A 26,715-nucleotide genomic window follows, 5' to 3' on the forward strand; every position below is an offset into this window, starting at 1 on the left:
ACATCAGACGGCCCTTACTATTCTTAAAAGGCCAGCAGTCAGCCATAGCTATTGTTAGAGAGACATCAGCCGGCTATGCTTTGTTGTTCCCATTATTAACACGTGGGTCTCCTATACTGTTATTGCGTATCCAGTGACTGCAAGGGCTGCCAAAAATTTGCATGCAACCCAATACCCCTTTGAAGAGACATAGAGGAGGGTCTCAGTAAAAAAAATGTTCCCATTATAAAGGAGCGGGTCTCCTATAGTGGTAATGCCCATGCTGTGAGTGCAAGGGCTGCCAAAATTTGGGAAAAACCCCACTAAGAATTTAAAGACACATAGAGCAGGGCCACAGTAACAAGGTACAACATGTTCCCATTAGAAAGGAGAGGGTCTGCTATACAGTTATTGGGCATGCAGTGAGTCCAATGTCTGACCGACCAATTTTAGGAAAAACCCCACTAAGAATTTAAAGACACATAGAGAAGGGCCACAGTAACAAGGTACAACATGTTCCCATTAGAAAGGAGAGGGTCTGCTATACAGTTATAGGGCATGCAGTGAGTCCAATGGCTGACCAATTTTAGGAAAAACACCACTAAGGATTTAAAGACACATAGAGCAGGGCCACAGTAACAAGGTACGACATGTTCCCATTAGAAAGGAGAGGGTCTGCTATCCAGTTATAGGCTATGCAGTGAGTCCAATGGCTGACCAATTTTAGGAAAAACACCACTAAGAATTTAAAGACACATAGAGCAGGGCCACAGTAACAAGGTATGACATGTTCCCATTAGAAAGGAGAGGGTCTGCTATACTTGTAATGCCCATGCACTAAGTGTATGGGCTGACAAACATTTACCCCTGGGGGGTATACATGAACATACTGTATAAAAAATTTTTTTACGGGCATCATAAACACCCTTTAAAAAAATTATGTGGGTGTTGCATCACGGACCACGGTCATCCAGGTGATATGATGGTGGAGGATAAGGATGAGGAGAAGGAGGAGGACTAGAGCAAATAGCCAAAATCAGGAAGCGTATACCCATGTGTGGATGTGAAGAGGTGTGTAGCGTCGGCGGCCCTGCCTCCTGCTAGGCAGAGACGCCGTTCCACTCACCTCCCTGCTCCGTCCTCAGCACCCTCTTCCCGCGCTACTGGCAGCGCTCGCTGAATCCCGGGTACTGTGCTTAGGGCGCGCGCGCTCCCTCTCTCTTAAAGGGGCCGCGCGCGCCGTCCTAAGGAGTCCCTGGCCAATTGCCGGTGGAGCTCCCATATATAAGGCACCTCCTCCAAAATGGAGGTGCCCGAGCAAAGTTGTTGCAAAGCCTTTCACCTCTGCTTCAGCCCTCAGGTCCCGTTGCCAGTCTGTTTTCCAGCTCTGTCTACCTGCTTGCATTCCCTGCGGTCCGACAGTCTGTCTACCAGCATCCGCCAGTCTGTCTATGGACCAGTCCGCCTGCGGATCAGGAGACACCTCCCTGATACCTGCCTGATACCTGCCTGAGACCACCTGCCAGCCAGCCGAGAGACTCTTACCCTCTCACCTGGGAGCGCTCACCTGCTATCCGCCAGCTAGCCTACCTGGAGGCTCTGCCGTCACTTGCCGTGACCACCTGCCAGCCAGCCGAGAGACTCTTACCTGCTCACCTGGGAGCGCTCACCTGCTACCCGCCTGCTAGCCTACCTGGAGGCTTTGCCGTCACTTGCTGTGACCACCTGCCTGTCTAGAGACTCTTACCCTGCTGTCACTTGCTGTGACCACCCGCCTGTCAAGAGACTCTCCCCGTCACTTGCCGTGACCACCTGCCCTTCTACCCAGAGACTGTTCCTGTCACTTGCCGTGTCTACTTGCCCGCCTTCCCTGGGAGCCACCCGCTTCCTTACAAGGACTGCCCCTTTGTATAGTAGCTCAGAGGTTCCACCTCACAGACCCGTTACAGTTTGCTCGGGCCATGGAACCCGGTGGCACCCAAGCTCCCTCGCTCTCGGACCTATGTCAATAACTTTCCCGTCAGACGTCCCAACAGGACTCCATCTTGGGCCACCTGCGTAGTGTTCACTCCCGCCTGGACACACTGACTGCCTCGTCGGGAGCTGCTTCTACTCGCACAACTACTACCCCGGTAGCGCCGCTGCCCATCAATACCATGGCATCCCTTCCCGGTCCCCGCCTTTCCGCCCCGCCTCGTTTTGGTGGAGATCCCGGTCAGACACGGGGCTTCATTAACCAGTGCACCCTGCACTTTGAACTTTTGGCACACCAGTTTTCCACCGACCGAGCCAAAGTGGCCTTCATCATGTCCCATCTCACTGGGGAGGCGCTGGCTTGGCTAAATCCTCTATGGGAGAGAGGAGACCCCCTGGTGTCCAACCTGCCAGCTTTTCTCGTGGCCTTCCGGAAAGTCTTCGACGAACCAGGACGAAAGACCTCTTCCGCCTCATCTCTGCTACGCCTCCGTCAAGGGAGTCTCACCGTGGGCCAATATGCCATACGGTTCCGTACCCTTGCTTCGTAGCTTGCCTGGGATAACGACGCCCTGGTGTCCGTCTTCTGGGAGGGTCTATCCGGCCGGATTAAAGATGAACTTGCCGGTCGGGACATTCCTACCACTCTCGACGACTTAATAACACTTGCCACCCGGATTGACATCCGGTTCCAGGAGCGTACCAAAGAGGTTACCCGTGAGAGGAGGTTTCCTCGCCTTGCTCCTACCTTCCAGAATCCCGTCACTTCCTCTGTTACTCCCCAGGCGCACTCACCTGAGCCAATGCAGGTCGACCAGACCAAAATGGTCAAAACCTGTCAAGAGTCACGCCGTGCCGAGGGGAGCTGCTTCTACTGTGGCAGTAAGGAGCACCGGATCCGTTCCTGCCCGGAGAGGTTGGGAAACGCCTGTGTCTAAGATCGCTCAGAGAGGTCGTCCTAGACAAGAATAAACCCTCTCCATCTCTGATGCTGTCGGTCTCTATCATCTGCGGGGAGAACCGTTACTTTGAACTATCTCAACTTGATTCTGGAGCAGCTGGAAATCTCATTTCCCAGTCCCTGGTAGAGAAATACCGCATTCCCACCAAACCTCTGGCCGAACCCTTATCTGTCGCCTCCGTGGACGGGGGTCTCTTACCGCATCCCATTCAACTTATCACTGAACCCATTACACTGCAGGTGGGAATGCTGCACTCTGAGAGCATCTTCTTCCATGTTCTACCTGGACTCTCTCATGCTCTTTTGCTTGGCCTACCTTGGCTCCAGAGACATGCTCCCGTGCTTGATTGGCAGACCGGAGAAGTCCTTCGCTGGGGACAGGACTGCCATAAGACTTGTTTAGTTCCCGTTCGTCCTGCCCGTCCTTCTCCTCCCCCAGCCAATCTACCCGGCCTGCCAGTACCCTATTGGTCTTATGCTGATGTCTTTAATAAAAAGAAACAGAGACATTACCTCCTCATAGACCATACGATTGCCCTATCGACTCGGTACCTGGCGCTACTCCGCCCCGAGGGCGTATCTACTCTTTGTCCGCTGCTGAGACCCGGTCCATGTCTGAATATATCGAGGAGAACCTGGCCCGGGGATTTATCCGGAAATCTACCTCCCCGGCGGGAGCAGGCTTCTTCTTCGTTAAAAAGAAGGACAGCTCACTCCGTCCCTGCATAGACTATAGAGGCCTTAACCAGATCACGGTGAAGAATAAATACCCCCTTCCGCTCATTCCTGAATTATTTGACCGTCTGAGGGGTGCTCGAATCTTCACCAAGCTGGATCTCCGTGGGGCCTATAACCTGGTTCGTATCCGTCAGGGGGAAGAATGGAAGACGGCATTCAACACCCGGGACGGCCATTATGAATACCTCGTAATGCCCTTCGGTCTCTGTAATGCTCCCGCCGTCTTTCAAGAGTTGGTCAATGATATCTTCCATGACCTTCTCTACTCCTGCGTGGTGGTATACCTGGACGACATCTTGGTCTTCTCTCCGGATCTCCCTACACACCGGAGGGACGTTCGTCAGGTCCTGCTCAGGCTCAGGCAAAACCACCTCTACGCAAAATTTGAGAAGTGCCTCTTTGAGCAGACCTCGCTTCCATTTCTAGGCTACATCATCTCTCAGACCGGTCTACGAATGGATCCTGAGAAACTTTCTGCCATTCAGAAGTGGCCCCGACCGGAGGGGTTGAAGGCTATCCAGCGGTTCCTGGGCTTCGCCAACTACTACCGCCTCTTCATTCCGCACTTCTCTTCCCGGACTACCCCTATCTCTGCGCTCACCCGTAAGGGCGCTAATCCCAAAGAATGGCCGCCCGAGGCAGAGGAGGCCTTCCTGTCTTTGAAACAAGCTTTCTCCTCCGCTCCTGTGCTGCACTGTCCGGACAGCAACAAACAATTCTTCTTAGAAGTAGACGCTTCCTCCTCTGGAGCCGGAGCGGTGCTCACCCAGAAGTCGTCATCTGGAAGAATGGTAACCTGCGGCTTCTTCTCCAAACTCTTCTCCTCATCTGAGCGCAATTATTCTATAGGAGACCGAGAATTGTTAGCCATTAAGTTGGCACTGGAGGAGTGGCGTTACCTGCTCGAGGGGGCTCTTCACCCAGTAATTATCTACACGGATCACAAAAACTTGGCTTATCTCCAGAGTGCCCAAAGACTTAACCCGCGCCAAGCCCGGTGGTCCTTGTTCTTCGCCCGCTTTGATTTCATTCTTCATTTTCGCCCGGCAGACAAAAATATCAAAGCTGATACCTTGTCCCGATCCATTCGTCTATGCTAGCTGGCCATGCTGGCCAGAAAAAGACCCTCCTGCTTATTACCCGGCATTACTGGTGGCCTACCCTGCACAAGGACGTAATAGACTTTGTCTCATCCTGTGCGTCCTGCGCCCGCAACAAGGTTCCTAAACATCTGCCAGCCGGCCGCCTTCTGCCTCTTCCCATACCTGCTGCCCCGTGGCAGCATATAGCCATGGACTTTATAACGGATCTCCCTGTCTCTGCTGGTTGTACGGTCATTTGGGTGGTCGCTGACCGCTTCTCTAAGATGGCTCACTTCATTCCCCTGCCGGGTCTTCCGTCTGCATCTGAATTGGCTAAATACTTTATCCATCATATTTTCCGTCTTCATGGTCTCCCTCTCCACATCGTATCCGACCGAGGAGTTCAGTTCACCTCTCGCTTCTGGAGAGCCATGTGTAAACTGCTGGGGGTCACCTTGGACTTCTCCTCTGCTTATCACCCACAGTCCAATGGTCAAGTAGAGCGGATCAACCAAATTTTAACCAGTTACCTCCGGCACTTTGTTAATGCCCACCATTCCGACTGGGTGGATCTTTTACCGTGGGCCGAATTTTCCTATAATAATCACGAGAGCGAGTCTTCCTCCAAATCCCCGTTTTTTATTGTCTACGGTCAACATCCTCGGATCCCGTTTCCCGTCTCCGCCTCGGTGGATAATCCGGCTGCGAAATCTCTTGCTAGCGAATTCTCCTCCATTTGGGAGAGTACCAGATCTTCACTTCTTCAGTCCTCCGAGCGGATGAAGAAACAGGCTGACAAAAGACATAGTTACATAGTTTATAAGGCAGAAAAAAGACAAGCGTCCATCCAGTTCAGCCTATTTCTTGTGCACTGCAGCTATTACGCAGCGTTGATCCAGGGGAAGGCAAAAAAAACAAAAAAACATGCGGTATAGGCCAATTTACATCATTGAGGAAAAATTCACTTCCCGACACCAATCTGGCAGTCAGATTAAATCCCTGGATTAATTAACTAAGCATAAGATGTAATTTTATTGTTCTCAAGAAAGGCGTCCAGGCCTCTCTTGAACTCATTAAGTGAGTTGGACATCACCACTTCCTCTCCCAGAGAGTTCCAGAGTCTCACGGCTCTGACCGTACAGAATCCCCTTCTATGCTGGTGCGGTAACCTCCTTTCCTCCAGACGCATAGTGTGCCCCCTCGTCTTTGTCACCATCCTTGGTATAAACAGGTCATGGGAGAGATCTCTGTACTGCCCCCTGATGTATTTATACATGTTTATGAGGTCTCCCCTAAGCCTTCTCTTTTCCAACGTAAATAGGCCTAATTTTGACAACCTCTCTGGGTATTCTAGTCCCTCCATTCCCTTTATGACCTTAGTTGCCCTCCTTTGTACCATCTCTAGCTCCAATATGTCTTTCCTGTGCACCGGAGCCCAGAACTGTGCACAATATTCTAAGTGCGGCCTTACCAGCGCTTTATACAGAGGAAGAACAATGTTCTCATCATATGCCCCTATTCCTCTTCTGATGCATGCCATGACTCTATTTCCCTTCGCAGCTGCTGCCTGACACTGGGCACTCCAATTTAATTTGCTATTAACCAAGACGCCCAGGTCCTCCTCCATGTCAGATTTCCCCAACGGTTTCCCATTTAATATGTATGGGTGACTGCTGTTTTTCTTTCCCATGTGCATGACCTTACATTTATCGGCATTGAACCCCATTTGCCATTTTTTGGCCCAACTCCCCAATTTATCTAAATCCTCCTGTAGCTGTGCCCTATCCTCATCTGTATTAACTACTTTACAAAGTTTAGTATCATCTGCAAATATTGCTATTTTACTATGCAACCCTTCCACTAGATCATTAATAAATATATTAAATAATATAGGGCCCAAGACAGACCCTTGAGGCACCCCGCTAGTAACCCTGACACACCCTTAGCTTACTCCATTGATAACCACCCTCTGCTTTCTATCACTCAGCCAGCTATTTACCCACTTGCACACATTATCCCCCAGACCAAGCATTCGCATTTTATATACCAACCTTTTGTGTGGAACGGTATCAAACGCTTTGGAGAAGTCAAGGTATACAACATCCACTGACTCTCCCCGGTCCAGCTGTGAGCTCACCTCCTCGTAGAAGGCGATCAGGTTTGTTTGGCAGGAGCGATCCCTCATGAATCCATGTTGATATGGAGTTAGTGTAGTGCCGGCGTCCCTGCCCTCTGCTAGGCAGGGACGCTGCTCCCCTCACCGCTCTGCCCCGTGCCCGGCGTCCCTCTCCCGCTCTGCTGTCAGCGCGCGCTCCTTCCCGGCGTCCTCCTCCCGCTCTGCTCTCAGCGCGCGCTCCTTCCCGGCCCCTGTGCTTAGGGCGCGCGCGCGCGCGCTCCCCTCCTCTTAAAGGGGCCGTGAGCGCCGTCCTAAGGAGTCCCCGGCCAATGGCCGGAGGACTTCATCATATATAAGGCACCTCCTCCAAAATGGAGGTGCCCGAGCAATGTTGTTTGCACCTGTGTCTCACCTGTGCTTCAGCCCTCAGGTCCCGTTGCCAGTTACCTGCCAGTTACCTGTCAGATTCCTGCCTGATTACTTGCTACCTGTCTGCTAGTCTGAGGTCCGACGGTCTGCCTTACTACTCCTGTCAGTCTGTCTAAGGACCAGCCTGCCCGCTCACCTGGGAGCGCACCTCAGCTACCTGCCTGCTTGCCTGAGGTCCGACGGTCTGCCTTACAACTCCGGTCAGTCTGTCTATGGACCAGCTTGCCCGCTCACCTGGGAGCGCTTCTCCGTTACCTGCCTGCTTGCCAGCCCGGAGGCTCCGCTGTCACGTGCTGTGACCACCAGCTACTCCAGACTCTTGCCTGCTCACCTGGGAGCGCTTCTCCGCTACCTGCCTGCTTGCCTGCCCGGAGGCTCCGCTGTCACGTGCTGTGACCACCAGCTACTCCAGACTCTTGCCTGCTCACCTGGGAGCGCTTCTCCGCTACCTGCCTGCTTGCCTGCCCGGATGCTCCGCTGTCACGTGCTGTGACCACCAGCTACTCCAGACTCTTGCCCGCTCACCTGGGAGCGCTTCTCCGCTACCTGCCTGCTTGCCTGCCCGGAGGCTCCGCTGTCACGTGCTGTGACCACCAGCTATTCCTGAGACTCTTGCCCGCTCACCTGGGAGCGCTTCTCCGTTACCTGCCTGCTTGCCTACCTGGAGGCTCCGCCGTCACGTGCTGTGACCACCTGCTATTCCAGAGACTCTCGCTTGCTCACCTGGGAGCACACATTCTCCATCTGCCTTGCTAGCCTACCTGGAGGTTCAGCCATCACAGGTCGTACCTACCCTTTATCCAGAGACTGCCCCGATCACTTGCCGTGTCCTCCTGCCCGTACACCCAGAGACTGTCCTGGTCACCTCCTGTGACTACCTGCCTGGTCGCCACCCGCTCCCTTACAAGGACCGCCCCCTTGTATTGTAGCCCAGAGGTTCCGCCTCCCAGACCCGTTACAGTTTGCTCGGGCCATGGAACCCGGTGGCACCCAAGCTCCCTCGCTCTCGGACCTCTGTCTTGAACTGTCCCGTCAGAGGTCCCAACAGGAGTCCATCCTGGGTCACCTGCGGAATGTCAATACTCGCCTGAACACTCTGTCTGATCCACCAACAACCTCCGCCAGTGCCATATCTTGCAATCCGGCAGCTCCGCTGCCCACTAATACCATGGTATCCTACCCCGGACCCCGGCTTTCTGCACCTCCTCGCTTCGGAGGCGACTCCGTCCAGGCTCGGGGCTTCTTAAATCAGTGCACCCTGCACTTTGAACTTTTGTCCCACCAGTTTAACTCCGACCGGGCCAAAATTGCCTTCATCATGTCCCATCTCACCGGGGAGGCCCTGGCCTGGCTAAATCCTCTATGGGAGAGAGGAGACCCCCTGGTGTCCAACTTGCCTGCTTTTCTCACGGCTTTCCGGAAAGTCTTCGACGAACCCGGACGGAAGACCTCATCTGCATCATCGTTGCTACGCCTCCGTCAGGAGAGTCTCACCGTGGGCCAATATGCCATACGGTTCCGTACCCTTGCCTCGGAGCTGGCTTGGGATAACGACGCTCTGGTTTCCGTCTTCTGGGAGGGTCTGTCCGGCCGTATTAAAGATGAACTTGCCGGTCGGGACATTCCTACCACTCTCGATGACTTAATAACTCTTGCCACCCGGATTGACCTACGGTTCCAGGAGCGTGCCAGAGAGGTCACCCGTGAGAGGAGGTTACCACGTCTAGCTCCTACTTTTCAGAAACCCGTCACTCCTTCTGTCTCTAACCAGGTACACCCTCCTGAGCCTATGCAGGTCGACCAGACCAAGATGGTCAAGACCCGTCAGGACTTACGCCGTGCCGAGGGGACCTGCTTCTACTGTGGCAGTAAGGAGCACCGGATCCGTGCCTGCCCGGAGAGGTCGGGAAACGCCTGTGTCTAGGTTCGCTCAGAGAGGTCCACCTAGACAAGAATAAATCCTCTCCATCCCTGCTGTTGTCAGTTTCAATCGTCTACGGGGAGAACCGTTATTTCGAACTAGCCCAACTGGACTCTGGAGCAGCCGGGAATCTTATTTCACAGTCCCTGGTAGAGAAATACCGCATCCCCACCAAACCTCTGGCTGTACCCTTGTCTGTGGCTGCCGTGGATGGGGGGCTCTTACCACGCCCCATCCAACTCATCACCGAATCCATTACTCTGCAGGTGGGAATGCTGCATTCTGAAAGTATCTCCTTTCATGTTCTGCCTGGACTCTCTCACGCCCTCTTGCTAGGTCTGCCTTGGCTCCAGAAACATGCACCCGTGCTTGACTGGCAAACCGGAGAAGTCCTTCGCTGGGGACAAGACTGTCATAAGACCTGCCTGGTTCCCGTCCATCCCGTCCGTCCCTCTCCTACCCCAGCTAATCTACCTGGACTTCCAATTCCTTATTGGTCTTATGCTGATGTCTTTAATAAAAAGGAGGCAGAGACATTACCCCCTCATAGACCATACGACTGTCCCATCGACCTGTTACCCGGTACTACTCCTCCCCGTGGGCGTATTTATCCTTTATCCGCTGCTGAGACCCGGTCGATGTCCGAATATATTGAGGAGAATCTGGCCAGGGGATTCATCCGGAAATCTACCTCCCCGGCGGGAGCAGGCTTCTTTTTCGTCAAAAAGAAGGACGGCTCTCTCCGTCCCTGTATAGACTATAGAGGCCTAAACCAGATCACGGTGAAGAATAAGTACCCCCTTCCGCTCATTCCAGAATTATTTGATCGTCTGAGGGGGGCTAGAATCTTCACCAAACTAGACCTCCGTGGGGCGTACAACCTGGTTCGTATCCGTCAAGGGGATGAATGGAAGACGGCATTCAACACCCGGGACGGCCACTATGAATACCTGGTAATGCCCTTTGGTCTCTGTAACGCTCCTGCCGTCTTTCAAGAGTTGGTCAATGACATCTTCCGGGACCTTCTCTACTCCTGCGTAGTGGTGTACCTGGATGACATCTTGGTCTTCTCTCCGGATCTCCAGACTCACCGGAGGGACGTTCGTCAGGTCCTGCTCAGGCTCAGGCAGAATCACCTCTTCGCTAAATACGAGAAGTGCCTCTTTGAGCAGACCTCGCTTCCGTTTTTGGGCTACATTATTTCTCAGACCGGCCTACGAATGGATCCAGAGAAACTGTCTGCCATCGAGAAATGGCCCCGACCGGAGGGGTTGAAGGCCATTCAGCGGTTCCTGGGCTTCGCCAACTACTACCGCCTCTTCATACCACACTTCTCTTCCCGGACTGCCCCAATTTCCGCGCTCACCCGTAAGGGTACTAATCCCAAAGAGTGGCCGCCCGAAGCAGAAGAAGCCTTTCTTTCCTTAAAACAGGCCTTCTCTTCCGCCCCGGTGCTGCATCGCCCGGACGGCAACAAGCAGTTCTTCCTGGAAGTGGACGCCTCCTCCTCTGGAGCTGGAGCGGTACTTACTCAAAAATCTTCTTCCGGGAGGATGGTAACTTGCGGCTTCTTCTCTAAACTCTTCTCCTCCTCTGAGCGCAATTATTCCATAGGAGATCGAGAGTTATTGGCCATCAAACTGGCATTGGAGGAGTGGCGTTACCTGCTTGAGGGGGCTCTTCACCCGGTAATAATTTACACTGACCACAAGAACTTGGCTTACCTCCAGCATGCCCAGAGACTTAACCCGCGCCAAGCCTGGTGGTCCTTGTTTTTTGCTCGTTTTGATTTTGTCCTTCATTTTCGCCCGGCTGACAAAAACGTCAAGGCGGACGCCTTGTCTCGATCCTTTCTGGTATCTGATCTCGAGGAAGATCCGAAACACATCATCGATCCCGCCAGAGTAATGCAGGTGGCTCCCGTGAGTCTAAATCGTCTCCCTCCCGGAAAGACGTTCGTATCAGTACCTGATCGGGAGAAGATCCTTCACTGGGGTCACTCGTCTAAACTGGCTGGCCACGCTGGTCAGAAGAAGACCCTCCAGCTTATTTCCCGGCACTACTGGTGGCCTACCCTGCACAAGGATGTAATAGACTTTGTTTCTGCCTGTGTGTCCTGCGCCCGCAACAAGGTTCCGAGACATCTGCCAGCCGGTCGCCTCCTTCCGCTCCCAGTACCTGCTGCCCCCTGGCAGCATATTGCAATGGACTTCATAACTGACCTCCCACTCTCTGCCGGTTGTACGGTCATTTGGGTGGTCGCTGACCGCTTCTCCAAGATGGCTCATTTCGTTCCCCTGCCAGGCCTCCCGTCTGCACCCGAGCTAGCTAGAGACTTTATTCGTCACATCTTCCGTCTTCATGGCCTGCCCCTCCACATCGTGTCGGATCGTGGGGTACAGTTCACCTCACGCTTCTGGAGAGCCACTTGTAAACTACTAGACGTCACCCTGGACTTCTCTTCCGCTTACCACCCACAGTCCAATGGTCAAGTGGAGCGGATCAATCAGAACCTGACCAGTTACCTCCGGCACTTCGTTAATGCCCACCATTCTGACTGGGTGGATCTCCTACCATGGGCCGAGTTCTCTTACAATAATCACGAGAGCGAATCCTCCTCCAAATCCCCGTTTTTTGTAGTCTTTGGTCAGCATCCTCGGATTCCTTTTCCTGTCTCCACCTCGGTGGACAACCCGGCTGCGGAATCTCTCGTTAGCAAATTTTCCTCCATTTGGGAGAGTACCCGATCCGCACTCCTTCAGTCGTCCGAGCGGATGAAAAGACACGCTGACAAAAAACGCCTGGATCCTCCTCAATTTCGTCCAGGAGATAAGGTCTGGCTCTCATCTAAATATGTTCGACTCAAGATACCCTCTTACAAGTTAGGGCCTCGGTTCATCGGACCTCTGGAGGTCACCAGTCAGATCAACCCGGTGGCCTATAAATTGAAACTCCCGGCCAACTTACGGATCCCTAACTCCTTCCATGTATCTCTCCTCAAACCTGTGGTACTTAACTCTTTTTCCAAGTCTACAGGTACGCCTCCTGCTCCGGTTTCTGCTGAGGACGAGTTTGAGGTAGAGAACATTCTTGCCACCAAAAGGGTAAGAGGAAAGACCTTTTTTCTGGTAGATTGGAAGGGGTTTGGTCCTGAGGAGAGAACGTGGGAGCCCCGGGAGAACATCCATGCCCCTCTCATCCTAGCTAAATTTCTGTCTGGCCTAAAAAAGGGGGGGCCTAAAGGGGGGGGTACTGTAGTGCCGGCGTCCCTGCCCTCTGCTAGGCAGGGACGCTGCTCCCCTCACCGCTCTGCCCCGTGCCCGGCGTCCCTCTCCCGCTCTGCTGTCAGCGCGCGCTCCTTCCCGGCGTCCTCCTCCCGCTCTGCTCTCAGCGCGCGCTCCTTCCCGGCCCCTGTGCTTAGGGCGCGCGCGCGCGCGCTCCCCTCCTCTTAAAGGGGCCGTGAGCGCCGTCCTAAGGAGTCCCCGGCCAATGGCCGGAGGACTTCATCATATATAAGGCACCTCCTCCAAAATGGAGGTGCCCGAGCAATGTTGTTTGCACCTGTGTCTCACCTGTGCTTCAGCCCTCAGGTCCCGTTGCCAGTTACCTGTCAGATTCCTGCCTGATTACTTGCTACCTGTCTGCTAGTCTGAGGTCCGACGGTCTGCCTTACTACTCCTGTCAGTCTGTCTAAGGACCAGCCTGCCCGCTCACCTGGGAGCGCACCTCAGCTACCTGCCTGCTTGCCTGAGGTCCGACGGTCTGCCTTACAACTCCGGTCAGTCTGTCTATGGACCAGCTTGCCCGCTCACCTGGGAGCGCTTCTCCGTTACCTGCCTGCTTGCCAGCCCGGAGGCTCCGCTGTCACGTGCTGTGACCACCAGCTACTCCAGACTCTTGCCTGCTCACCTGGGAGCGCTTCTCCGCTACCTGCCTGCTTGCCTGCCCGGAGGCTCCGCTGTCACGTGCTGTGACCACCAGCTACTCCAGACTCTTGCCTGCTCACCTGGGAGCGCTTCTCCGCTACCTGCCTGCTTGCCTGCCCGGAGGCTCCGCTGTCACGTGCTGTGACCACCAGCTACTCCAGACTCTTGCCCGCTCACCTGGGAGCGCTTCTCCGCTACCTGCCTGCTTGCCTGCCCGGAGGCTCCGCTGTCACGTGCTGTGACCACCAGCTATTCCTGAGACTCTTGCCCGCTCACCTGGGAGCGCTTCTCCGTTACCTGCCTGCTTGCCTACCTGGAGGCTCCGCCGTCACGTGCTGTGACCACCTGCTATTCCAGAGACTCTCGCTTGCTCACCTGGGAGCACACATTCTCCATCTGCCTTGCTAGCCTACCTGGAGGTTCAGCCATCACAGGTCGTACCTACCCTTTATCCAGAGACTGCCCCGATCACCTACCGTGTCCTCCTGCCCGTACACCCAGAGACTGTCCTGGTCACCTCCTGTGACTACCTGCCTGGTCGCCACCCGCTCCCTTACAAGGACCGCCCCCTTTAATTGTAGCCAAGAGGTTCCGCCTCCCAGACCCGTTACAGTTAGACAGTTATTATCATTAAGATATTCTACAATAGCATCTCTAAGAAATCCTTCAAACAATTTACCCACAACAGACGTTAAGCTGACTGGTCTATAGTTCCCAGGGTCACTTTTAGACCCCTTTTTGAATATTGGTACCACATTTGCTTGGCGCCAGTCTAGTGGGACAGTCCCTGTCCATAAAGAGTGCTTGAATATAAGATACAGCGGTCTGTCTATCACATTACTTAATTCTTTTAGTACCCGGGGGTGTATGCCATCTGGGCCTGGTGACTTGTCTATTTTGATATTATTTAGGCGTTTCTGAACTTCCTCCTGGGTTAGGTGGGTGATATTTAGCGGAGGGTTTACTTTATCACTCTGCATTTCCTCCGATAAATTGTTTTCTTTTGTGAAAACAGTGGAGAAGAAGCTATTGAGTAGGTTTGCTTTACCCTCATCGCCCTCTATGATTTTACCCAGGTTATTTTTCAATGGGCCAACTCCATCAGTTTTAATCCATTTACTGTTTATATAGTTAAAGAACAGTTTGGGATTCGTTTTACTTTCCTTGGCAATTAGTCTCTCTGTCTCCTCTTTTGCTATTCTTATTTGTTTCTTACAGATTTTGTTTTTTTCCCTATTAGATATTAGCGCTTCCTCGCTGCCTTCTTGTTTAAGTTTACCGAAAGCCCTTTTTTTGTTTTTCATTGCCCTCTTGACTTCCTTATGTAGCCACATTGGCTTCCTCCTATTCCTAGCCCTTTTATTCCCATAAGGTATGTACCTTCTACAGTGACTATGTAGGACTGTTTTGAAAATTTCCCATTTTCTATCCGTGCTCCTATTACTAAAGATACTATCCCAGTCTATAAGGTGAAGGGCATCTCTTAGCTTTGCCCTCCTGAAGTTCAGTGTTTTTGTGACTCCCTTGCTGGGCACCCTACTGAAGCACATGTGGAATTGTATAATGTTGTGGTCACTATTTCCCAGGTGCCCCCCGACCTGCACCTCAGTTATTCTGTCTGGCCTGTTAGTTAATATTAAGTGTAAAAGGGCCGTCCCTCTAGTTGGTTCCTGCACAAGTTGTGACAAATAATTGTCTTTGATAATTGACAGAAACCTGATCCGCCCCAATTCCGTCCTGGAGATAAAGTCTGGCTCTCGTCCAAGTATGTCCGGCTCAAGATTCCTACCTACAAGTTAGGGCCTCGGTTCATCGGCCCACTGGAAGTTATCAAACAAATCAACCCGGTGGCCTATAAATTGAAACTCCCGGCCAACTTGCGGATCCCTAACTCCTTCCATGTATCTCTCCTCAAACCTGTGGTACTTAACTCTTTTTCCAAGTCTACAGGTACGCCTCCTGCTCCGGTTTCCGCTGAAGACGAGTTTGAGGTAGAGAGCATTCTGGCCACCAAAAGGGTAAGAGGAAAGACCTTTTTTCTAGTGGATTGGAAGGGGTTTGGTCCTGAGGAGAGAACGTGGGAGCCCCGGGAGAACATCCCTGACCCGCTCATCCTTGATAAATTTCTCTCCGGCCTAAAAAAGGGGGGGCCTAAAGGGGGGGTACTGTAGCGTCGGCGTCCCTGCCTCCTGCTAGGCAGAGACGCCGTTCCTCTCACCTCCCTGCTCCGTCCTCGGCACCCTCTTCCTGCGCTACTGGCAGCGCTCGCCGCTTCCCGGGTACTGTCCTTAGGGCGCGCGCGCGCTCCCTCTCTCTTAAAGGGGCCGCGCACGTCGTCCTAAGGAGTCCCCGGCCAATTGCCGGTGGAGCTCCCATATATAAGGCACCTCCTCCAAAATGGAGGTGCCTGAGCAAAGTTGTTGCAAAGCCTTTCACCTCTGCTTCAGCCCTCAGGTCCCGTTGCCAGTCTGTTTTCCAGCTCTGTCTACCTGCTTGCATTCCCTGCGGTCCGACAGTCTGTCTACCAGCATCCGCCAGTCTGTCTATGGACCAGTCCGCCTGCGGATCAGGAAGCACCTGCCTGATACCTGCCTGAGACCACCTACCAGCCAGCCGAGAGACTCTTACCCGCTCACCTGGCAGCGCTCACCTGCTACCCGCCAGCTAGCCTACCTGGAGGCTCTGCCGTCACTTGCCGTGACCACCTGCCAGCCAGCCGAGAGACTCTTACCTGCTCACCTGGGAGCGCTCACCTGCTACCCGCCTGCTAGCCTACCTGGAGGCTTTGCCGTCACTTGCCGTGACCACCTGCCTGTCTAGAGACTCTTACCCTGCTGTCACTTGCCGTGACCACCCGCCTGTCAAGAGACTTTACCCGTCACTTGCCGTGACCACCTGCCCTTCTACCCAGAGACTGTTCCTGTCACTTGCCGTGTCTACCTGCCCGCCTTCCCTGGGAGCCACCCGCTTCCTTACAAGGACTGCCCCTTTGTATAGTAGCTCAGAGGTTCCACCTCCCAGACCCGTTACAAGGTGCATGGGAATACACCTCCTAAAAAAAGACACTGGATTTGAGTTTATGTTACGCTGCTATCATTCGGTGGTGTTGAGAAGTCTGGCCCAATCCAGCCCCTGTTCATTTTTATAAGAGTCAGCCTGTCAGCATTTTCAGTTGACAGGCGGATGCGCGTATCAGTTATAATTCCACCAGCGGCACTAAAAACCCGCTCTGATAAAACGCTGGCGGCAGGGCAGGCCAGGACCTCCAAGGCATAGAGAGCCAGTTCATTCCACGTATCCAGCTTGGATACCCAATAATTATATGGCACAGAGGAATCACTGAGGACGTTGGTACGGTCGGCAAGGTACTCCCTCAGCATCTTCCCAAACTTTGCACTCCTTGTGAGAGTACCCCCCGCCTCAGGGCCTGTGCGATGGGAGGGTCTGAGAAAACTCTCCCAGAACTTTGACAGTGTTCCCCTTCCTCTGCTGGATTGAAGTTGTGTCTCTCTCGCCTGTATTCCTTGGTTGTCCAACGAAGTGTGCCCTCTGCCGCCAGCGTTTTCAGATGGGAATTCTTTTAATAGTTCCGCAACAAGGGCCTTCTGGTACTGCACCATTTTTGTACACCTGTCCGCCTCAGGAATAAGAGATATAAAGTTCTCCTTGTAGAATCATAGAATCATAGAATCATAGAATGGTAGAGTTGGAGGGGACCTCCTGGGTCATCTGGTCCAACCCCCTGCTCAAAGCAGGATTCACTAAATCATCTCAGACAGATTTCTGTCCAGCCTCTGTTTGAAGACGTCCATTGAAGGGGAACTCACCACCTCTCGTGGCAGCCTGTTCCACTCATTAATCACCCTAACTGTCAAAAAGTTTTTTCTAATATCTAATCTGTGTCTCCTCCCATTTAGTTTCATCCCATTGCTTCTAGTCTTTCCTTGTGCAAATGAGAATAAAGATGATCCTTCTACAATGTGACAGCCCTTGACATATTTGTAGACAGCTATTAAGTCTCCTCTCAGTCTTCTTTTTTGCAAGCTAAACATTCCCAAATCCTGCAACCGTTCCTCATAGGACATGGTTTGCAGACCAGTCACCATTCTGGTCGCTCTTCTCTGAACTTGCTCCAGTTTGTCTATGTCTTTTTTAAAATGTGGTGCCCAAAACTGTACACAGTATTCCAGATGAGGTCTGACCAAAGAGGAGTAAAGACCGATAATGACTTCACGTGATCTAGACTGTATGCTTCTGTTAATACATCCCAGAATTGTATTTGCCTTTTTTGCTGCTGCATCACACTGTTGACTCATGTTCAGTCTATGATCTATTAGTATACCTAAGTCTTTTTCACATGTACTGTTGCTTAGCTCTATTCCTCCCATTCTGTATATACTTTTTTCATTTTTATTGCCCAGATGTAGTACTTTGCATTTTTCCCTGTTAAAAACCATTCTGTTGGTTGCTGCCCACTGCTCCAGTTTATTTAGGTCTTTTTGAATCTTCCCTCTCTCTTCTCTAGTATTAGCTATCCCTCCTAGCTTTGTGTCATCAGCAAATTTAATCAGTTTACCCTCAATTCCTTCATCTAAATCATTGATAAAGATGTTGAACAATACAGGTCCCAGGACGGAGCCCTGTGGTACCCCACTTGAGACATTCATCCAGCTGGATGTGAAGCCATTTACAACCACCCTTTGAGTCCGATCACTAAGCCAGTTATGAATCCACCTAACAGTTGCCTGGTCCATTGCATACTTGGTCATTTTTTCAATAAGGATGGTGTGAGATACTTTGTCAAATGCTTTGCTGAAGTCAAGATATACTATATCTACAGCATTTCCCTGATCCACCCAGTCAGTGATTCTGTCATAGAAGGAAATTAAGTTAGTCTGACATGACTTGTTAGTTACAAACCCATGCTGACTCTGGTTAATCACTTCATTCTTATCCAGGTACTTACATACATGTTGTTTAATAATTTGTTCAAAGATCTTTCCTGGTATAGAAGTCAGACTCACCGGCCTATAGTTCCCTGGGTCCACCTTCTTCCCCTTTTTGAAGATAGGAACAACATTTGCTCTTCTCCAGTCTTCTGGGACTTCTCCTGTTCTCCAAGAATTTTCAAAGATTATGGAGAGTGGTTCTAAAATTTCTTCTACGATCTCCTTCAGTACTCTGGGGTGTAATTCATCTGGACCTGGAGACTTGAACTCATTTATGTTAGCTAAATATTCCCTCACAATCTTTCTGTTTACAGATAACTTGGATTCCTCTATTCCTTTAAAAGGACAGTGAAGATTAGTTGATGTTACATTTTCTTTCTGAGAGAAAACAGATGCAAAATAGGAGTTAAAAAGTTCGGCCTTCTCAACATCCTCTCTTACCATTTCTCCATTTTCATCCTGTAAAAATCCTATAGCATCTTTGACTTTTCTTTTACTTTTGACATACCCCCAAAATCCTTTTTTATTGCTTTTGACATCTCTTGCAAGCCTTAATTCATTGTCAGCTTTAGCTAACCTGATACGTGCCCTACAGGATCTGCAGACTGCATTATAATCTTCTTTAGATATGCCTCCCTCTTTCCATTTAATAAACATTTCTTTCTTTCTTTTTAGCATGTGTTTAAGTTCTGTGTTCATCCATCCTGGTTTCCTTAAATGCTTCCCATTCTTCCTACTTTTCGGGATTGTTAACGATTGTGCTTTGAGAATCTCATTTTTAAAAATTTCCCATCCTTCCTGGACATTTTTGTCCTTAAGGACATCCAGCCATTGGATCCCTCCTATTCTCTTTCTGAGTCTCTTAAAATCTGCCTTTCTAAAATCTAACCTTGAAGTTTGAGTCTTCACCTGTCTTCCTCCTCTAGTTATCCAAAATTCTATAATAGCATGATCGCTGCCTCCTAGGGTCCCAGCCACCTTTACCTCCTCAACCATTTCCTCCCTGTTTATAAGGATTAGATCCAAAGTAGCAGATCCCCTTGTTTTCTCCCCTACCTTTTGGAAGATAAAGTTGTCAGCAAGAGAGGATAAGAATTTGCTTGACCTGTTAGTTTTACTTGAGAGAGATTCCCAACAAATGTCTGGATAGTTGAAATCTCCCATGACCACTACGTCATATTTTTTGGAGAACTTGGTCATTTGATACATAAAGAGTTCATCCATATCTTCAGCTTGCCCAGGTGGCCTGTAGTAAATGCCTACAATGGTGTCCTTTCCGTTGTTCTCTCCTTGTATTCTTACCCAAACAGTTTCCACAGAACTCCCAGTCTCTGAAGCTTCAATCTCTGTGCAGATATACGCTTTTCTAACATACAATGCGACACCTCCTCCTCGTTTATCAAGTCTGTTTCTTGCAAATAAGTTGTATCCTTTTAGCCTTGTATTCCAATCATGTGTATCGTCCCACCAAGTTTCAGTGATTCCAATGACATCATATTCCTTTTCCTGCATTAGTAGTTCTAATTCTCCTTGTTTGTTGCCCATGCTTTGTGCATTTGTATAAAAACATTTTAGTTTGTGATTGGTTTCTCTTCCTCCCATATTTTTATTATTTAAATTGTTTTGTCTTTGTTCTTCCTTTCCACTTCCAGTAGCAGAGATCTCAATAGTATTTGTCAGCTGTATGGCTTTTTCTGGCCTTTTGCTTCCCTTCCCACATTGTTCTAGTTTAAAGCTCTCCTGATGAGTGTAGCAAGGCGACTTCCAAATAAACGTTTTCCAGTCTTCGTAAGGTGCACCCCATCTCTAGCAAGTAGTCCATCGTATAGGTAATTCATTCCGTGATCCAGAAATCCAAATCCTTGTTGACGGCACCATCGACGTAGCCAGTTGTTCACCTGTAGAATCTTATTCCACCTCATTGTTCCATGGCCATCCACTGGGAGGATGGATGAGAAGACCACCTGCGCTCCCAATTCTTTCACTTTCTTGCCTAAGTCTTCAAAGTCACTGCAGATGGTTTCCAGGTCCTTTCTTGCGGTGTCATTTGTCCCCACATGTATTAGCAGGAATGGGTAGTGATCTGTAGGTCTGAAGAGTCTTGATATCCTGTCAGACACATCTTTAATTTTTGCTCCTGGAAGACAGCACATTTCTCTTGAGGTTATGTCTGGTCTGCAGATAGCGGCCTCTGTTCCTCTTAGCAGGGAATCCCCCATGACCACCACTCTCCGTTTTTTCTTCACAACATTCTTCTTTCTCCATCCAGGAGGATTCTGAGGGCTTACAAGGTTATTCATTGCTGGCAAAGTCTTATTTTGCGGTATTTCTTCATGGTTCTCCTGCGTGAGAGCCTGGTACTGGTTCCTGAGCAGTATGGGTGCTGACTGCCTCTCGATCCTCCTGCTTCTGTGGGTCACATGCTTCCATTCCTCTGTTTCATCAGGTGCAGTTCGAATTTCTTCTCTTTCTGAATCATGAAGAGATAATTCTGCTCTGTCTAAGAACTCTTCACCTTCCTTAATGATTTTCAAGGTAGTTAACCTCTCTTCTAGATTTCGCAACTTTTCCTCCAACAGGGACACAAGCTTGCATTTCTGGCATGTGAAGTTTGGCTTTTCCACTGGCAAGTCTGTGAACATGTAGCAGGATATGCAGCTCACCAAATGGCTCCTGGACTCTTCCATGTTCTTACTGTTAATGTTCTGAAAACAGTGAAAAAAGCCCGGCGCGCGGTTTACCGATGTCCTCTTTTCAGCTCCAACAGCCAAAATCCAGTGTTCTTTGAGCTCGCGGAGACTCTTCACTTACCCCAAAATGCAGTGGGAATATGCAAATTATCTCCTCAGGACTCCTCCCCTGGTTTACCGATGTCCTCTTTTCAGCTCCAACAGCCAAAATCCAGTGTTCTTTGAGCTCGCGGAGACTCTTCACTTACCCCAAAATGCAGTGGGAATATGCAAATTATCTCCTCAGGACTCCTCCCCTGGTTTTTTGTAGCGTGGGTCTAGAAGTGTCACCAACCAGTAATGACTGTCACCCAAAATTTTGAGAACGTGAGGGTCAAGGGAAAGGCAGCGTAACATAAACTCAGCCATGCGTGCCAGACTACTAACAGGCAAGACTTCCGTGTCCTCACCAAGAGGATGACTGACCATGCTCTCCTCCTCCTCCTCCTCTCTGTCCTCTGGCCATCCACGCTGAACAGACGGTATGACAGCTGCGCAGGTAGTACCATCTATAATGCATGAAACTAGCTCCTGTCCTTCCTCCTCCTCCTCTTCCTCATTGTCACCCAATCCACGCTGGGATGAGATGAGGCTTAGCTGTGTGTAATCACCCTGTATGGTTCCTTGCTCCATCTCAACGTGCTCTGCCTGCAATGCATCCTCTTTGATTGTGAGCAGAGAGCATTTCAGAAGACAGAGAAACGGGATGGTAACGCTAATTATGGCGTCATCGCCGCTCACCATCTTGGTAGAGTCCTCAAAGTTTTGGAGGATGGTACATATGACTGACATCCATGTTCACTCCTGAGGTCTTATGTGTGGAGTCTGAACTGAATACCGACGGCCTTGTTGATGCTGGTACTCAACAACTGCCCTCTTCTGCTCACAAATCCTTCCCATCTGCAGTGTAGAGTTCCAACGCGTGGGGACATCACACACCAGTCTGTGAGCCGGAAGCTGCAAACGCTGCTGAAATACTGCAAGGGCGGCGGAAGCTGTAGCTGACTTTCTAAAATGGGCACACAGGCGGCGTACTTTAACAAGCAGATCAGACAGCTCCGGGTAGGATTTGAGAAACCCCTGAACCACGAGGTTAAGCACATGGGCCAGGCGTGGTATGTGTATGAGCTCGCCTTGCCTCAGAGCCGTCACCAGATTCCGGCCATTGTCACACATGACCATGCCTGGCTGTAGGTCCAGCGGTGTGAGCCACAGATCTGCCTGCTCTTTCAGAGTTGTCCACAACTCTTCAGCATTGTGCGTTTTTTCACCTAAGCATATTAGCTTCAGCACAGCCTGTTGCCTATTGGCCGAGGCAGTGCTGCAGTGCTTCCAGCTTGTGACTGATGTGGTCATTTCGGAGATGGAGGCTGAAGAGGAGGAGGAGGCTGAGGAGGATGAGGTGCAGGAGCTGTAGACCGTGGGGGCAACCCTGATTCACCAAGGGCCTGCAATCCTTGGCGTCGGGAGAACGTGTTCCGTCTCAAGGTCCGACTGGGTCCCGGCTTCCACTATGTTAACCCAGTGTGCCATCAGCAAGATGTACCGTCCTTGCACACAACCACTTGTCCACGTGTCCGTGGTTAGGTGGACTTTACCGGTAACTGCGTTGTTGAGAGCACGGCTAATGTTTTGAGACACGTGCTTGTGTAATGCGGAGACAGCACACCGGGAGCAATAGTGGCGGCTGGGGACCGAGTACCGAGGGACAGCCACCGTCATCAGGTTGCGGAATGCTTCCGTCTCCTCGAGCCTAAGAGGCAACATTTCGAGCGCAAGCAGTCGTGAAATGTGAGAATTTAGTAGTGTGGCCTGTGGGGCGTTGGCTGCATATTTGCGCTTGCATTCCAAGGACTGGGGTATGGACAACTGAACGCTGCACTGGGACAAGGACATGGACGTGCTTCCTGATGCTGCTACTTGAGAGTGTGCAACGACAGGTGCGGGGCAGGAGGCGTCTTCGCATGCACCATGGACAGGGGATTGGCTTGCATGCACAACAGCGGAAGAAGCAATGGTGCCACCAGCAGACACTGTTCCTGGACCCTGGGGTTCGGTCCACAAAGTCGGGTGCTTTGCTATGTGCCTGATCATGCTGGTGGTGGTCAGGCTGGTCGTTTTGCCACCCCTGCTGATGCTGGCCTGGCAGGTGGTGCAAATTACCTTTTTGGGGTTATCGGCAGAGTCTTTAAAAAACAACCAGACTCGGGAAGACCTAACAGTTGTACTGGCAACTTCCTTTGTGTTGGTGTTACGGGGAACGGTTGCCTGCCTTCTGTCTGCGGCCACCACACTGCTTCTTCCTGCCTGTTGGGGTGCTCTTCCTCCCTCCCCCTGTGTGCTGCTGTCCTCGCTCTGCATGTCCTCCTGCCAGGTTGGGTCAGTTACTATATCATCCACCACCTCGTCTTCCACTTCCGCACCCTAGTCCTCCTCCTGACTTTCTGGCATTTGTGTCTCATCATCGTCCACCTCTTGTGACATTTTCCCACCGTTGCCTTCGTGTGACCGTGGCTGCTCAAATATTTGGGCATCGCTAGACGCGATCTCCTCTTGCCCCGCGTCAAGTGGACCAGGTGAGAGGCCCGAATCTATAAATGGAAAAGTGAACAGCTCTTCAGAGTGTCCAAGTGTGGGATCAGTTGTCTCTGGGTACTCGGCATGGTGGGAGGAAGGAGGATCAGGGTGAGGAATATGCGGTCCAGACTCACGGCTACTGAGACTTGACCGTGTGGAAGACAGGGTGGTGGTGGTGGTGGCTAAGTGACTGGAAGCATTATCCGCTATCCAACCAACAACCTTTTGACACTGCTCTGGGTTCAATAGTGGTGTGCTGTGGTCCCTTAGAAATTGGGACAGGAAGGTCAGGCGAGAAGATGTGGGTGTTTGTTGTGGCACAATTTCGGCTTGGCCACGCCCTTGTCCTCGGCCTCTGCATGCACCATTACCATCACGTCTAGTTCCCCGTCCCTTGCCACGTGCCTTGCCCATTTTAAATGGAGGATAGTATCTTCCATGCTCACTACAAATGACTGAGTTTGGAACGAACTTATATGTGATCCGTGTGATAGAGAAAACAGAGTTTTAACTACCTGGCCTGTAGGTAAGTAGTTTGAACAGCAAACTGCGGTGAATTGCTTCAGTTACACACTAAAGGAAATTTTTAATAGAGGCCAGAAATGGCAGTATTTTCTGACAACGTATATGTGATCCGTTTGACAGAGAAAACACAGTTTTAAATAGCTGGATTTCTAGCGCTCTAATATGGAAAGGACCTGGCTGTATTCTGCAGTGCCAACAAGCAAATGGCGCAGAAAAAATGGTGTTCTCTGGATTGCTTTTTAAGAAAATAATGAGGATTAAGATCCAAAGAAAAGTATTCCTGGCCCCTGAGACCTGGGCCTTTGTATAGAAATATCTAACAGCAGCAGAAGGCAGAATTGGAATGGAGCCTCTTGTGCTATATGCACTGCAGTCTGCTATATACACCGCCTGCCTATATACACTGCCTGCCTGATATCTCTGCAGATGGATTAGTCCTCAGAAGGACTGTTTGTTAAGATGGATATGCTTAATGTACGGTTTTTCTCCCTATACTATCTAATACACGATCAAATCTCTCCCTGACACAGCAGCAGCTGTCCATACACTGTCTGATCCGGAGTGACTGTGACGAGCATGGCGGCGCCAGGTCTGATATATACCTGATGACGCTGTGCGGCCAGCCAATCACTGTAATGCCCACAACCAACATGGTTACGGCATTACAGTGCATGGCAGGCAATCCCTGCATGTTCATTGGTTCTCTAAAGAGCGCCAAACATGCAGGGAGGGGACCCGAGTTCCCGCCCGAGCAACCCGGAAATACTCGGCAAGTGCCGAGCATTTCGAGCAGTGAGATGATCGGGCGAGCACCGAGCAGTAGCGAGCATGGTCGCTCATCACTAGTCAAGTAGTATCTGTGCATTAGAAGGTGTGGTAGGTTTGTATACAATTGAATATATGCAATTGAAAAACTGGTGTTTTTTTAAGTTCTCAGCGTTTTTCCTTTACATGTGCCAAGCTGGCATCCTTACTGGCTACATTGCAGAATGGCATTCTTGCATTCCGGTCTGTGCTGCCAGTTCCCACACAATGTGAGGGAGGGAGGAAGGGGAGGTGAGGCAATGGGAAAGGGAAAGACTTAACCAGAAATAAAGAAGAATTGAAGCACATATTTGCAGGTGACCACAGTTCATATCAAATACTACATACTGTACACACAGGAATAATGTAATGCACAAATAATAGAAAAATGTCTAATTTGGATAAAGCAACCATAACTACTATAACAATGATAAAGCAAACGTTTTTCAAACTGATTCATATGGATTTACTTACATGGTGATGGTGTCTGGTGGAAAGTCCTTGGCAGGAGGAATGGTCCATAATCCAGCACCAGAACAATTGACATAAATTGTTGTGCACCTGCACTGCAGAGGACAAAGTATTGGAGTTTGTGCTCTGGATCTCTGTCCTTGGTCCGCGGAACAATCTTCGTCATCTACACCATCACCCTCAAATTCACTTTCAGTGCTTTCCAGATTTGTTGACCTACATCCCAAATGAATCCCTGATTCTGGAGATCTCTTTTTTCTCAATGCTAAGTTTGCATTTGACAGGGAGTCATAGAAGAGAGTAGTATACAAGAGAAACAGAAGTACTGGTTGTCCACCTGTCCAGCACCTGAACATGATAGATGAGCATAAAAGGTCCAGTGTAGCAGGTGCATGGACTAAATAGACCAAAGCAACCAGTATTCAACTATGTTTCAAATATATTTAGGATGAATCAATAGATGATACCTGGACAATATTTATTGCCATCAATACTACCTTAATCTATTTTCCTAGGCCACCATAATTCCAGCTCTATAAAATCTGGGATCATCCCAATCTGAATAATTGTGTCTGCATAATCCTCTCTCCTTTCTCTGCTATAGCTTGTCTTGCAGTGCTCCAGTGCTGCTCATGTTTTCATTGTGACCAGTGGTACCCCCTGGATATTCAGCCCTGCTCCTCTTCTTTCATCATTAGCCTGTGTCCCTAAGGGGGGGTGTATCTCTCTTAACAAGGTCTCACCCACCCCCATAGATTCTCCCTAGAACATTCTTAACCTGCATCTCTTGGGAACCACATTGTGTATCTCAGTGGGTGGGGGGATGACATTTAAATAAATGGGATTTTAAAGAGGGCATTCTGTCTTTCTGGGGAGCCAGTGAAATCGAAATGATGCCCCTATAAATGCAAATGTTACGAGACAATCTTCGAAAGCTGTCCACTCTATATGATGAGCTATAGAAATTGGGACCCCTTTATAAATATGGCATGCAAAATGGGATCAAGTGACAAAATTGGCTACATACTTCTTGAGACAAATGCCTACTCTTTGGACTACTTCTGACACCATCAATACTCAATATGGTGGTGGCCATTTTCTTGACACTTTTGGGACATTTTTCAGAAAATTACCCACCAATCCCTCTTTTAGATATCAGCCTATGTCTTCCTTCTAAAGTGTTGTGTATACATCACGCATAGCAGTAGACATACCAAGAGCACCAGCAGTAAAAAGTTGACAACTGGACTCTGCAACACAAAAGGCCCATTGTTAGATAGAGTTTCTCTGTGATACATCGCAAATCCTAACAAAGGGCAATGGGGATCATTCATCACAGCTCCTAGGAATGGTACTGCACATGAAAATGTCAGTAGACAGGACCTGTTGACACCATTCTTGTTATTTACCATGCCAGATATTACAACTTGCTATGCTGTTACTTGTCTGGTAAAATGTTACCTATCCTGATTATAATATGTTCTTATATTCATGATTCTAATAACAGATAGGCGACAGTGGATGGTAGACAAAA

The 26,715-nt window shown here is 50.3% G+C and overlaps 1 protein-coding gene across 1 annotated transcript in view; it reads right to left on the reverse strand.

The window, feature by feature from the left end:
• LOC141271536 (polycystin-1-like) overlaps nucleotides 1–25,878 on the reverse strand; it is a 238,287-nt gene extending 212,409 nt beyond the window's left edge. Inside the window, exon 1 of the mRNA XM_073681591.1 lies at nucleotides 25,185–25,878. Within this exon, the coding sequence (XP_073537692.1) occupies nucleotides 25,185–25,537 (353 nt within the window). The 5' untranslated portion in view covers nucleotides 25,538–25,878. The remainder of the gene's footprint in view (nucleotides 1–25,184) is intronic.
• Between the last annotated feature and the right edge of the window lie 837 nt (nucleotides 25,879–26,715).

Source organism: Phyllobates terribilis, unplaced genomic scaffold, assembly GCF_046119375.1.
Source record: "Phyllobates terribilis strain yellow unplaced genomic scaffold, ASM4611937v1 Scaffold_5__5_contigs__length_657084704, whole genome shotgun sequence".
Taxonomy (NCBI): Eukaryota; Metazoa; Chordata; class Amphibia; order Anura; family Dendrobatidae; genus Phyllobates; species Phyllobates terribilis.